At 39.3% G+C, this 13,511-nt stretch overlaps 1 protein-coding gene and 1 non-coding gene across 7 annotated transcripts in view; both read left to right on the top strand.

The window, feature by feature from the left end:
* The window catches only part of LOC113045597 (eukaryotic translation initiation factor 4 gamma 1-like), a 28,211-nt gene extending 16,297 nt beyond the window's left edge, over positions 1-11,914 (top strand). For 4 of the 6 annotated variants that reach the window (XM_026206049.1, XM_026206050.1, XM_026206052.1 and 1 more), the window contains 20 exons: positions 73-259; positions 830-963; positions 1,050-1,169; positions 1,258-1,665; positions 2,203-2,349; positions 2,443-2,679; positions 2,851-2,955; positions 3,102-3,371; positions 3,505-3,613; positions 6,635-6,752; positions 6,855-7,117; positions 7,212-7,336; positions 7,444-7,616; positions 8,453-8,578; positions 8,669-8,750; positions 8,849-8,947; positions 9,258-9,392; positions 9,539-9,620; positions 9,728-9,868; positions 10,498-11,914. In XM_026206049.1, coding sequence (XP_026061834.1) covers positions 73-259; positions 830-963; positions 1,050-1,169; positions 1,258-1,665; positions 2,203-2,349; positions 2,443-2,679; positions 2,851-2,955; positions 3,102-3,371; positions 3,505-3,613; positions 6,635-6,752; positions 6,855-7,117; positions 7,212-7,336; positions 7,444-7,616; positions 8,453-8,578; positions 8,669-8,750; positions 8,849-8,947; positions 9,258-9,392; positions 9,539-9,620; positions 9,728-9,868; positions 10,498-10,679 — 3,243 coding nt within the window. In that variant the 3' untranslated portion in view covers positions 10,680-11,914. The remainder of the gene's footprint in view (positions 1-72; positions 260-829; positions 964-1,049; positions 1,170-1,257; positions 1,666-2,202; positions 2,350-2,442; positions 2,680-2,850; positions 2,956-3,101; positions 3,372-3,504; positions 3,614-6,634; positions 6,753-6,854; positions 7,118-7,211; positions 7,337-7,443; positions 7,617-8,452; positions 8,579-8,668; positions 8,751-8,848; positions 8,948-9,257; positions 9,393-9,538; positions 9,621-9,727; positions 9,869-10,497) is intronic. The other 2 variants (XM_026206054.1, XM_026206051.1) reach the window with 2 other exon arrangements.
* LOC113046503 (small nucleolar RNA SNORD66) lies at positions 1,706-1,767 on the top strand. Its single transcript, XR_003276102.1, has one exon. It is a non-coding gene; the product is annotated as a small nucleolar RNA SNORD66 (small nucleolar RNA).
* Positions 11,915-13,511: the final 1,597 nt, after the last annotated feature.

Consider the following 13,511-nt stretch of genomic DNA (forward strand, 5'->3'; position numbering starts at 1 on the left):
TTGCAATAGGACTTCTGTGGCTGTTGTGAAGAGTACAGTTGTGCATTTATAAATCTTCTGTATCTGTTTCAGCCTGAGGAGGAAGAGCCTGCTCCTGAACCAGAGGTCTCTCAGGAAGAGCCTTCCCCTGCTCCAACCCCTGCCCCACCAGCTGAAGAGTCAGACGAAACATGGGAGGACAAAGAGGACAAGCTTGACACAGAAAATACTGAGCCTGATGCGTCTAAAACTGTGGAACAGAAGTATCAATATAAAGAAGGTTAGAAGTCTGATTATTTGAGTGTAATTTGATAGTTAATCCTGTATATTAATAATATATAGCCTTTATATTACAGCAATAAGAGCGCTTTTATAGTGATATTATTGTTCAGAAGTTTTGTTTTTGAATAATCTCTTACTCCCCAAGGGTGCATTTATTTTTATATATTAAAAAAAGTTAATCTGTAATATTGTGAAATATGAATGTACTATTTTTATACATTTTAAAATCTGAATTTATATCTGTGATCAGATGTGTGCAAAGCTGGATTTTTGTCTCACTGATGATAAAATCTTTTTTTGGAGATGCATACAGTATTTTAAAATGACTTTCATCACATTTTTGTTGTGTTTAGCAGTGAATAAAATTAACAGTTTTGAATTGATATCATTTGATGGGAATGCAAAAAAACTAAAAACTTGGAAAGCTGGTACATAATATATCAAGACTTTGTGAATTTGCCTTGCTCAAGATAAACTAAAAATCAGTGTCTTATTCTAAATGTTTGTGGACCTGTTTGGATTTTTATTTGTATTTTTTTTTTTTTCTCACTTCACTCTCCTTTTACAGAGCAATGGAAGCCCATCAATCCAGAGGAGAAGAAACGATATGATCGAGAATTCCTGCTTGGCTTCCAGTTCATTGGTGCAAGCATGAACAAGCCAGAGGGTTTGCCGCACATCAGTGACGTTGTCTTGGACAAGGTGAGGCTTCTATCTGGTTTAACCTGTGCGGTCTCTTGCTAAAAAGTATAATCACCCTCTTGCTCTTTGTTGTTTTTGGACAACAGGCAAATAAAACCCCCTTGCGGCCATTGGATCCCAGGAGTCTGATGAACAGTGGGCCTGATTTCACTCCTTCATATGCTAACTTGGGTAGACAGTCATCGGGAGGAGGAGGGCGAGGACCGGTAAGTTGACTTTCTTTACTCTCATGTTTCAAAATTCAGTTAAAGGTAATGTGGCTGTATGTTGAGATCGATCATTTATTTTGAAAAGTTGCACTCCTCTCAGTCTGCACGGCGCCCTCAGCCAGGTCGGGGCAAAGACCAAATGAACCGCAACCCCAAGATCATCACCAGCTTGTCTCTTAAAGACAATGTGGAACTCAACCAGGCGGAGAATGCTTGGACGCCTTCAGTGAAGAAGCAAGTCCGAGGTCGTGGAGGAGAGGAGGAAGAGGAAGAGACGGAAGCTGTGAAAACGCAGGAGCTGTTCCGCCGCGTACGCAGCATCCTTAACAAGCTCACGCCACAGATGTTCCAGCAGCTGATGAAGCAGGTGACCGAGCTCACCATAGACACAGAAGAGAGGCTCAAGGGTGTCATTGACCTTATCTTCGAGAAAGCCATCTCCGAACCCAACTTCTCTGTAGCTTATGCCAACATGTGCCGCTGCCTTATGGGGGTGAGTAACATTCGTCTGTATGTTGACTTGCATGTGTAGGCTCCATTGATGACTTCCATTTTGAGCAACCGGTCTGGGTCAATGATTTAAGAAACTGATGAGCTTTTGATAGTGTTTGTCAGAAATATGTTCATTGATTTGTCATCTCTGCAGTTGCAAATATAGATGATTCATCTTTTAGGAAACTATCCACTTGTCAGACTCATGTTGTTTCAAATCCATAATACTTTAGTTCATCTTCGAAACCTACAAATGGCAAAGAAATGATGCAAGCTGTTTAATCAAAGTCTTCTGAAGAGACAACCTTCCATGAACTCATTTAAATTGAGCCTTTACATGTAGAGCTCCTCAAATATGGTTAACTGAGGCTTCATCGTCTTTGATGTTTGTAAACAATCCTCATTGGTTCTGAACATTTGAGCTTTTGGAGTAATTTCTCCACATTGGAGTAATTGATGACAACGTTGCCTGAATTGCTAATTTAAGAAATGTGCATGGGGAAATAATTGAAATATCGTTACTGATCTGCTCTTCCAGCTTAAAGTCCCCACTTCAGACAAACCGGGAGTCACTGTGAATTTCCGTAAACTGCTACTCAATCGTTGTCAGAAGGAGTTTGAAAAGGACAAGGATGATGACGAGATCTTTGAGCAGAAACAGAAAGAGCTGGATGCTTCCGCTGAGGTGACGTCTTGACACATTTGGGAACAATCAACCCCGTGCAAGTTGTATGAAATGGTTCTGTTGAAATTAAAGCAGTTTTTATTTTGACCTTAGAATGAGGAGCGTCAGCGCCTGAAGGAGGAGCTGGAGGAAGCCAAGGACAAGGCACGTAGACGCTCTCTTGGAAACATCAAGTTCATCGGAGAGCTGTTCAAGCTGAAAATGCTGACAGAACCCATCATGCACGACTGCATTGTCAAGCTCTTGAAGAACCATGATGAGGAGAGTTTAGAGTGCCTCTGCCGGCTGCTCTCCACTATTGGAAAAGATCTAGACTTTGAGAAAGCTAAGGTACAGCACTATTTCTATTTATACGGAATGCTGCGATTGAGATCAGATTATGAGGGTCAGAGTTGTGTTAGGTCTAAATTCCTTTTGCGTGAAGTATATTTTCTGTTGTAAAGAATTTTATAGCCGTTTACTTGGTTAAAGTCAGATTTTATTCCACTCTATTGCCTGCAGCCTCGAATGGATCAGTACTTCCACCAAATGGAGAAGATCATTAAAGAGAAGAAGACCTCTTCTAGAATCCGCTTCATGCTTCAGGATGTTTTGGACCTCCGAAAGGTAACCACATGCTTGGTGTAGCAGATTTTCTTAGTAACAACGGCATTTGCACATGTGTTGGTCAGAAACCTCATTTACATTTCTTAAAACACAAATGGTGTGTTTCAGTACTTCTCACTCTTTATATCTTCATTCTTTCTTCATAGAACAACTGGGTGCCCAGAAGAGGAGATCAGGGCCCCAAAACCATCGATCAGATTCATAAAGAGGCAGAGATGGAAGAACATAGAGAGCAAGCCAAAGTACAGCAACAGCTGCTGTCTAAGAAGGACTCCAGTCAGGGTCGAGGGGGCCGTGGTGGGCTGCACTCCTCTGGGGGCCGTGGTAGCCAGACCCAAGATGAGGGCTGGAACATAGTGCCTATTACCACGAAGAGCAGACCGATTGACACCAGCCGCCTCAGTAAAATTACTAAGGTGAGGCTTTGTGATGTGTTTTTTTTTTTCTGTTTTAGAATGTGACTTCTAGTTAATCACATGTTTTCATAGCATAATGATTTCAGTTATTTGATGTGCTTAGCCATGTATCTCCTGTTTTTGTCTTCTTCAGCCTGGTGATTTCAGTAACCAGCTGCTGGCCCCGGGAGGAAAGGGCTCATGGGGTAGCTGGGGTAAAGGGAGCAGTGGAGGCACAGGGGCCAAGTCCACTGGAGAGCAAGGTGAGTACACAGCCAGTCTTATTAACCTTGGACCTCACAAAGCACAGAGTAGCTTTATTAACGCATAGATACTGCTAGTTTTAATTGCTGCTGTTTACCAAGGCAGTGGACATGAGTGATGAGAGGTTGTTTTAAAAAAGAAAAAATCATAATTATGTTTTTGTGGTGGATGACCGAACTGGCAAAAAAAAATAAATAAAAAAAATATAGATAGATAGATAGACTGGTGATTTGTGATGAAGACACAAGTCCCTCTTAGGTGACTCTTGTGAGCAAGTGAAGCATCACGGACTGTGTTTTCACACAGGAGTCCACTAATGATCCATGGCTGTTTACCACAAACACAACATTTATCTATTATTTTGATTTCAAATCCAAACGTTGTCACTGAAAATGTTTTTTCAGCATTGTAATTCCTTTTTTCTTTTTTTTTTTTACACCATACAATAATACACAGACTTTCACAGACATGTTTAAACAATAAGCAACACAATATTCAATACCTTTTACTTTTGCATTTACTTTATTTACTAGATTTATGTATGAAGTTGCTAGGGGTGGTGAAAAAAATCGATTATTGATTAATCGCGAGTATGTTATGGACGAGTATGAATCGATTATTACATTTTCAAAAATCTATTTTTTTTTTTTTTTACATTATTTTATTTTGTAAAAAAAATTATACCGGGAGTTGAACGTCACGAACGCGCCCAGTTCCAGTTAGCAAGCAGCCAGAACAGGTGTGTAAAATGGAAAAACCAGGAGCGAGCAACCAACCGAACCACCCAGCTCCATCTGGGCTCAAAGCAAGCGTGTGGATTCATTTTGGTTTTCATGGCAGGAGCTCTAACCCTCTTGGCGCCATGGTCGAGTTCACTCGACAAGATGCGGCACTGAATAAAACGGCCGATTTTGTCAAATAGGGTGTCAAATTTCACGCGACCTCCCCTGCACCAGATATCAGACATGTAATACTTAATCTCTGACTCAAAAAAACGTAATGCTCCTTAACAAAAAGCGGAGCTAGTGTGAGAGTGAGCCATTTTATTTGACCAATGTTGTCAACGTCAGCGAGTATTGGCATTAGATTATTATTATTATCATTATTATTTTTATTATTATCTAATGGCATCAATAAAGCTTCAATAAACCCGCAATGAAGTGTTGGGACTTCTATTCGCGGACACTGATTCTGAAGGGGAATATCTGTATCCAGAAGATGACGGTGATATTGAAAGTGAAAGTACATCAGGCACAAACGGTGAATCCTTTGCCCAATGTAAATGGTCCTTTGCCAAATGTCAGAGGTGTGAACAATGTTTGCAGGGGTCGGAGTGTTCATTGCGAAATTATCAGGCGTGTTAGTGTTGCGGGGACGAAGCGGGAGATTTTTGTATATTTATATACAAATATACCTGTATATTTGTCTTCTGACCGCACCTCTCCGCAATCGCGGTGACAGTATTGTAGTGGAAACTTTGTCCAATGCCTCTGGGTATGTTAGACGAGGTCGAAGTATTCATAGGACAGTGAGGAGGCAAGGTGGGGAGTCGCAATGACCCTGACAGTAGTCCGAGATGTGCACACTCGGCGCGTGCGCGAGGCAGATCTGGCCGGGCTGCTCATAGCAGAAGCAGAGGCGATGTGACACGGGGCATAGATTTTGAACTAAACAGGTCTTGTCTACTTGTTTTTGTGTGTCATATGAATAATATATATGTGCCCCATACATGGAATCAGAGTGCCTGCTGCATGTAGTAAACTGAAAATCCCAACCGCTACATGCATTCGGTTTGTTTCTACCATTTATTAGTAATGATTTACACAGTTTGTTTACTACTTACTGTTGTGAAATGGAAAATCAATAATCGTTAATCGAGAATCGTTAATAATCGAAAATCGACTGTAATCGAATCGGGACTTCAATAATCGTAATCGAATCGAATCGGGAAATCAGACAGATTAACCACCCCTAGAAGTTGCACAACCAAGTGCCAGAACATTTAAACTACTTACATTAACTCAAACTTACCATTGACAAACTGTCAGCTCTACTGCATTTTCTTTTGCATTGAAATTTTGATTACATTTATTGACAAAAAGTGGTGATTTGAAGACATTTGCATATTTTGAGAGCGTGCAGGGTTATTCACTCACACTGTTTGTGAAATTACATCTTACACAATGTTTTCAAATTAAGTTATTTAATGAAGAAATATGAAAGTACCTCACCTTCACTATTGTAATGATTTCACCTGCACCGGACAGAGACTGAGATGCATGTCATGCCAAACCTCTCACGGCAGCATCAGCCGCTTGAGAATTTTTTTTTTTTTTTGAGATCTGCCTTTTTAAAGACATTCCAACATGATTATCGGCCGGTAGTAGCTGATCAATCGGAGCACCCCTACTAGGAATCATAGTGTTTTGGAGACTTGGTGGTCTCTCTTTGTCTTGAGCCAGTTGTTAATCACACAGAACATTGTAGAAACAACTATTAACGATCTTAACAACAGCTTAGTAACCACCCTCAACATTAGGTCTGGGTTTTGACACATTTCACAATTCGATGCTCATTCACAAGCTCACAATTTAATTCCCGATTCAATATTTCAGATATCAGGTAAACATACCAAATTTTCTCAAGGGATAAAAATGATCTTGACTAATGTTGTAAAATGTAAGTCAGATGGTACTACATTTTGATAATAATAAGGGTAAAAACAGATTTCTTTTATTTAAGCAATGGCATAGTAATATTTTGTACTTCAATTTGTTTGTTTTTTTTAATTAAAAAAATGTAAGTGGTGGCTGTCATGGACAATAAATTAAACGCTGAAGAACAGTAAAAATGTTAATTAACATATAATTTTTTTTTTTACCTTTTTTTTTTTACCCAGCCCTACTCAAAATTCTAGCTCGCGTTTTGCAGGCATCACTCATTTTCTTTAGAAAATCTAAAGAAATGTAAGTGTTTTTATGGTAAATGCAAGTCTAATGCTGTCCTTTTATCTGATGCAGACCCGGGGAGACCGGCCACTAGCACGCTCAACCGCTTCTCTGCATTGCAGCAATCTGGAGGACCCCCTTCATCATCATCATCCTCTTCAGTTGACTCTGATCGTAGAGTACCCCAAAGGTAACTTTGTAGTGCTGTTTGTTTTGTTGGGCAAACAAGTACTACCATCAATGCTGCATGTAATCTAATTACGCTATTTGTAATTCCACATCTGCTGTGCAGGAACAGCTCCAGTAGGGACCGTAGCGATAGAGATCGCGGTGACCGAGACCGGGATCGCTTTGACAGATTCGATAGGAGGGAAGACCGGGACCGAGGCCTCGACAGGCCCCGTCAGGCTATCACCAAACGCAGCTTCAGCCGTGAAAATGAGGAGCGCAGAAGAGGCGACAGCCGTGGGCCACCGGATTCTGTACGCCGTGTGTCCAGCATGACCGAGAACCGCGATCGTGGCAGTCGAGAGCGTGATAGAAGCAAGGAGACCGGTAGGAGTTGATAGTCTTAAAGAACTGTGTAGTACAGATCTTTGAGTTGATGGTTCATAAATTGATCAAGCCTTCACCTGGTTGGGTTTCTCAGTGAAGCCAGTGTCGGCTCCTGCTGCTCCACCACCTGTTCAGGCCAAACCTGCCCTGAGCGAGGACGAGCTGGACAAGAAATCCAAATCCATCATTGAAGAGTATCTCCACATCAATGACATGAAGGTATGTACATCCACAAATTTATTATTGACCCAGAAAACATTTTGAAAATAACCTGTAAATTCTCCCTGGCATCTTCCACTTAAGTTATTCATGTTACTGTTTTGTAGGAGGCATTGCAGTGTGTGCAGGAGCTGAACAGTGCCTCTCTGCTCTTCGTGTTTGTACGGAACGGTGTAGAGTCCACACTGGAGCGCAGCACCATCGCTAGAGAGCACGTGGGCCTGCTGTTTCAGAAACTTGTTAGTGCTAGAATATTATCTCCTGAGCAGTACTACAAGGGGTGAGTTCATAGACCGCTGCAGTTTATTATTCTGTGCAATATTTATTTGTCGATCAGATATATTATTTATTTCAATGTTTCCCATACATTGATTTATTTTTGACAAAATGCCACAATATCAAAACTGACTGCAACAACTAGATTTTCCAAGACTTTGACTTGAGTACTGCACGTTTCAAAATCGAAACCTGTAATTTTTTTTATTTTTTTATCACTGTATTTAAGGAAACCGACTATCTTCAGAAAATTTTGATGTCATTTTCCTTTCATCTTGCACATAATGTCTGATAAAGCAGGGTTTGTGAGCGGAGTGCTGTTTTGTGTACAGCGGTTACCGGGGAATCCTCAATCTCTCCCACCTGGCGGAGAATGAATTTGCATATATGCCACCACAAATGGTGCAAGTCTGTGGCTGTGGCTTTAATGTTGCTGCCAATATTCTTACTTTCCCTAGCATAAAAAAAAACCTGTTTTAACTTGCCTAAATACAAAAAAGTAGCTAGATGATGGAAAAAGTCATGATTCCAGGTCCATGAAATTTCTCCAATATTTGCATTTTATTTTTTATGTACTAGAAGTATTCAATATTACAGTATTCAACATTTGAAGTAGATCAAACAGTTGTCCTAAAACCAAAACAATACCCGTTCTTGAACAACTTTAAACTTTTTTTGGATCCATTTCAAATGTTGACTACTATATTTATATGGATTTAGTTTAATCAAATAAGTTAAATAAGGACTAAGATGATTTCACTTAGCTTGATTCATTTCTACACAATATGAATGGTTTCTTTGTGGCTGTGCACTTATTTAGTTTGATTTCACCCGCTCTAGACTGCAGGAGATTCTGGAGATAGCAGATGACATGGCTATTGACATTCCTCATATCTGGCTCTACTTGGCTGAGATCATCACGCCCATGTTGCAGGAGGGAGGCATCCCCATGGGCCAGCTCTTCAGGTAGCCATTGAAGCTTGGTTTCCAGATACCTGTATGCAAAGATTATAAACCATCAACTGAAACCATCTGACCTTTTTAAATCATCCACAGGGAAGTGTCCAAACCTCTTCTCCCTATGGGCAAAGCAGCAGTCTTACTTGTTGAAATACTTAACCTTCTCTGCAAAGGATTGGTAAGTATCGTTCTGTGTCAAAAGCTCATGAAGCATGTGCATATATTGTGATTTTAGTTTATTTATTTTTTTTTTTTACTTCTCTATAATGTTCTCAGAGCCACAAAAAAGCTGGATTGATGTGGTTGGAGGCAGGACTCAGCTGGAAGGACTTTCTGCCTGAAGATGAGGATGTCAATAAGTTTGTTACAGAGCAGGTACTAAAAGCTGCTTACTATTGTATTGACAGGGTCAGCATAATTTCTAAATGTGTATGTAAAACAAATTACTGCACAAATATTATTGTGCTCAAATATTTTTACTGCCAGCACCAAAAAAAAAAGCATACTTTAAAGTTTAGTAATCATCATAACTTGTTTCCCATGATATTATTCTTATGATGATCCTTTACATTTGAGAAATGTATTATGTATATTATTTTAGGTATATTATGTTATTATATATATATTATATACACACACACACACACATGTGAGCCTGAAGGTCATTGAGATGTTATATTTGCAGAAAATGGAGTTCACTCTGGGTGAGGAGCCTGAGAAGCCCAGTAAGGAGGAGCTGACTGCTGAGGAGCTGAGTAAACATTTGGACAGGTTGTTAGAGGAAAAAGCCAACAACCAGAGGATCTATGACTGGGTAGAGGTAAGTGTGTGTGCTTTGGCTGTGATTCAAGGCTCTTTAATCTTCAGGCCCTTAAACGAAACATTAAGGTATTGCAGCGATCTGCATTATGGGTATAACATTATGCATATGGGACATGTACAGACTGGTGTTTCTTTCCTTTAAAGGCCAACCTAGATGAGCAGATGATGAGCTCCAATCAGTTTGTGCGGGCACTGATGATGTCTGTGTGTCAGTCTGCCATTATATGTGAGTGAATCAATTAGTTGCAATTCACTTCCTCACTTTTGACTTCAGACCTGAACTTGCACCGACTTGTATTTGATGAAATTGTGTGCATTAATGAACTGTTACAGGTGAGAACCCCTACAAGGTGGATGTGGAGCAGTTTACCCAAAGGGCCAAGCTTCTGCAGAAGTACCTCTCTGATGAAACGAAGGAGCTGCAGGCACTCTATGCTCTCCAGGCTCTCATGGTGCAGATGGAGCAGCCTGCCAGTGAGTTTTTTATTTATTTTAAGCACTTGCTCTTCAGTCACATGCACAGATGGAATTGCATAGTGTTTTTTTTCTTCTTCAGTAGTTTCTCAGCATTAATGATTAAAGTTTTGTTTGTTTGATTTAAACTAATAATTAACATTTTGTTTAGATGAAATTTACTCTTGTGATTTACCGTATTTTCTAGACTATAAGTCACACTTTTTTTCATAGTTTGGCTGGTCCTGCGACTTATAGTCAGGTGCGACTTATCAAAATTAATTTGACATGAACCAATAGAAATGAACCAAGAGAAAACATTACAGTCTACAGCCGCGAGAGGGCGCTCTATGCTGCTCAGTGCTCCTGTAGTCTACAACTGTGCAGTATAGAGCGCCCTCTCGTGGCTCTAGATGGTAATGTTTTCTCTTGGTTGTTGGTTCTAAATAAATGTGATTTATAGTCCAGTGCGACTTTTTTTCCCTTATAGTCCAAAAAATATGGTATTACTCCAGATAAGTGAGAAATCATTCTGAGATGCTGATTTGCTGCGGGAAAGTCTACCGCTGCTTTTGCAAAATGTAATACTTGCTGAATACAAGTTACTACTGGAAGTGTAGCTGAATAAGTGTTGTCTCTGTTTTGCCCAGATTTACTGCGCATGTTTTTCGACGCGTTGTACGATGAGGATGTGATTAAAGAGGAAGCCTTCTACAAATGGGAGTCCAGCAAAGACCCGGCCGAGCAGCTGGGGAAGGGTGTGGCTCTGAAGTCCGTCACTGCCTTCTTCACCTGGCTACGCGAGGCCGAGTCCGAATCTGACAACAGCTAATCCTGAACTTTGCTAGCCCAGGTAGCACTGGAGAGAAACTGCTGCCAGGGACTAATGAGAGGAGGATGTCTGACAACCAAGTTGAACTTGATCCTCATAAAGCCAATCTTATCTGCTCGAGATGGCTCTTGACAGATATTAACTACAATCATTTCTCATTCACTTCTTTCGCCCTCTATATCTATTGTGGCTAATGTCCACCAAAAACAATAAAATTAAAAAAGAAAAAAAAAATCTGCAGGACTGCTCAAACGTGTTACCTATTCATCGTCATTTATTTTTAATGAGAAATTCTTGGGGGGAAAAAAGTACAAACCAACGCTGCTCTTACATGTTAATATAGATTTATATGCAATGACAGATATAGCATCATATATGTTGTGTAGAGAGCGCGACTGCGATCATGTCTTTTAGGTTTGTAATGTCGGATCATAGATGGAGCTCTTACAGGCTTTTTCTTTCATGTGCGGGTGAGAGAAGTCGTTTTTAAATCCACAGAGACCGATACATGAGCGTAGTATTCGATGAATTCTCTAAGTGACGAATGAAATTTGAGTAGCGTTTGTATTTAGCTTTTTTTGCTTCCTGTATCCTTTAGATAGGGGTGGGCCTGTTGTACTTCAGGATGATGGTCTTGGATGGACTTTGACCTTTATTGACCTTAGTGCTGCTGGATGAGGTGGAGGTCCAACATGCTTCCTTCTAAGCCATCCTTGTCCTGCTTCCTAGCCCACACTTTTGTGTCTTACCTCTCTTGAAGAACTGATGGGGGACTTTGTGGAAGCCCCACTTGAGCAAGCCTGCGGTGGAATTTTAAGAGAAATCATTAAAACTTGAAGCATATAGAAAATCAACTTGATGAAATGACAGCAATGATCCTAAAGCCTTTTCTACTTGCAAAGTGGAAACACATTTCAGGAGCGTTCTGTACATACATATGGAAATGTTTTTTTTTGTTGGTTTTTTTTTATTTTCAGAAATTAAAAGTTCAAAAATCTGATGTAATGCCATTTATTTTTTCCAACAGAAATGGCAGTTTCTCTGTATTTAACATTTGTTTTCTTCCAGATGGTAAGAGGTGCTTGCAATGATCCATTGATTAGTTTTATTGAAAAAAGTGTAAATATTTTTTGCTCTCTTTATTATTTAAGGAATTAAATGCTTTAGCATCGAACTGGAAAATGTTGGAGAGATGAAACATTGCAAATAATAAAAGATTATCAAGTTGCTAAGTAGAGTGTTTGAGGGATGTGGGCTCAGTTTATTAATTTTTATTATTATTTTTCACATGCACATTTTGGTATTTTCATCATGGGAAAGGTACAGCGAGTTTTCCCAAAGGAGAAATTCAGTGTTGGTGCTTTAATGCTGTAATAAGTCTTTCTGCCAGGAGAGGGTATGATTTACAGATTGTGACTAAGTTTTGCTCAAATGCCTAATTTCAGCAGTTTTTTTTTTTTTTTTTTTGTGCAGATGGCGAGGTATTCAGCTTTCAAAGTTTAGTTTTAGTATGAAATTTTAAAGATGAGCAGTTTCTGGGCTTGAAACATGGGAAGAAAACTTTTTCCGAAAACTAGCATGTGTAGAGATGTTGCAAAGTAATGACATTTATGCTGACTTGTATTCTGCTATACACTAGGTGTGTGCTACTAATATTTATGGGTCATTCCATAAAATGAGTGCCTTTTTAAAAATGTGATTTTAAATTAAGAATAGTATAGGACAGTGAAAGTGTTAATTGTGTTGGGAACTTGGGACTGATTTAAGATAGATGTGCTTAAAGCAGGCCTTACGGTTCATTATGGGCCTTTTGGTCAGATCATTACACTAAGGTGTTTATTAGAGAATTTAAAGTTGATATTTCACGTGCTGTAGAAAAATCACAGCAATAAGTTGACTAAGTAATCCCCTGCTGACAACTTTATATGGCAAAGTATAAACTACTACTATTGCTGGGTGTTTTTTTTTTTTTTTTTTTTAAATCAATGTGCATATTTGATATTAGAGAATGCAAAACATGAAAACGTTATTGGGTTTTTGTTGAAATGTAAGGTTAGCTTCAAGTCTTCGTTTACAGAAGGAAATATATATGAATATATATATTCATCTTCAATAAATATTTCAACGTGCTTAAGGACACATTGTCAGTAGAGACAACCTAGTGACGGAAGGTAGACCGATCCTCTAACAAGTTATTTTAAACCACAATCCACCCTTGAGACAGGACTAGCTTATTACACTTTTTCCATGTATCACATGCACAGCTGCAGTTATGGTTTCTGCCTGCTGGTGAATTAAAGATTTATTTTCCTCTGAATGTGCTGGATAAAAGAGCAACAGTGTTGCAGCTTCCTGACCTTGAAATGTAGAGGTTTTAATGTCCTTACAAAACGTGGGAAATTGATGGATCATTGGCTGAGACAACAAGACCTCTGTGATCCATATAGGCAAGAGAATACGCTAGATATAAATGGAACCATTTATTCAGAAAATAGCTTACAGGCTTAGGAAGCCTTATGCATGTATTAAGCAGCAGTGTCCATGGTCTGAATGACATGTTTTCCATTGTATTAATTCAGGTGCTACTGACTGGACTAGAAGCCAGCAAATGACACGTTCTTAATCCAGGCAATGCAAATGTACTGAGACAGCCGCATGCCGTGAAGTATGGCAAGCTGGTTAAACATTTACTTTTTAAATATAATTTTTCTGTTAGTAGTTTATTTTTTTTATTACAAGTAGTACACACAAGGTAATTGTGTATATAAGTGTATGTACAAGTTAAATCAATAGTGACTAGTTTTTTTTTTTTGTCTAAGTATTAAATTGGTA

This window comes from Carassius auratus, chromosome 27 (genome assembly GCF_003368295.1).
Source record: "Carassius auratus strain Wakin chromosome 27, ASM336829v1, whole genome shotgun sequence".
Taxonomy (NCBI): domain Eukaryota; kingdom Metazoa; phylum Chordata; class Actinopteri; order Cypriniformes; family Cyprinidae; genus Carassius; species Carassius auratus.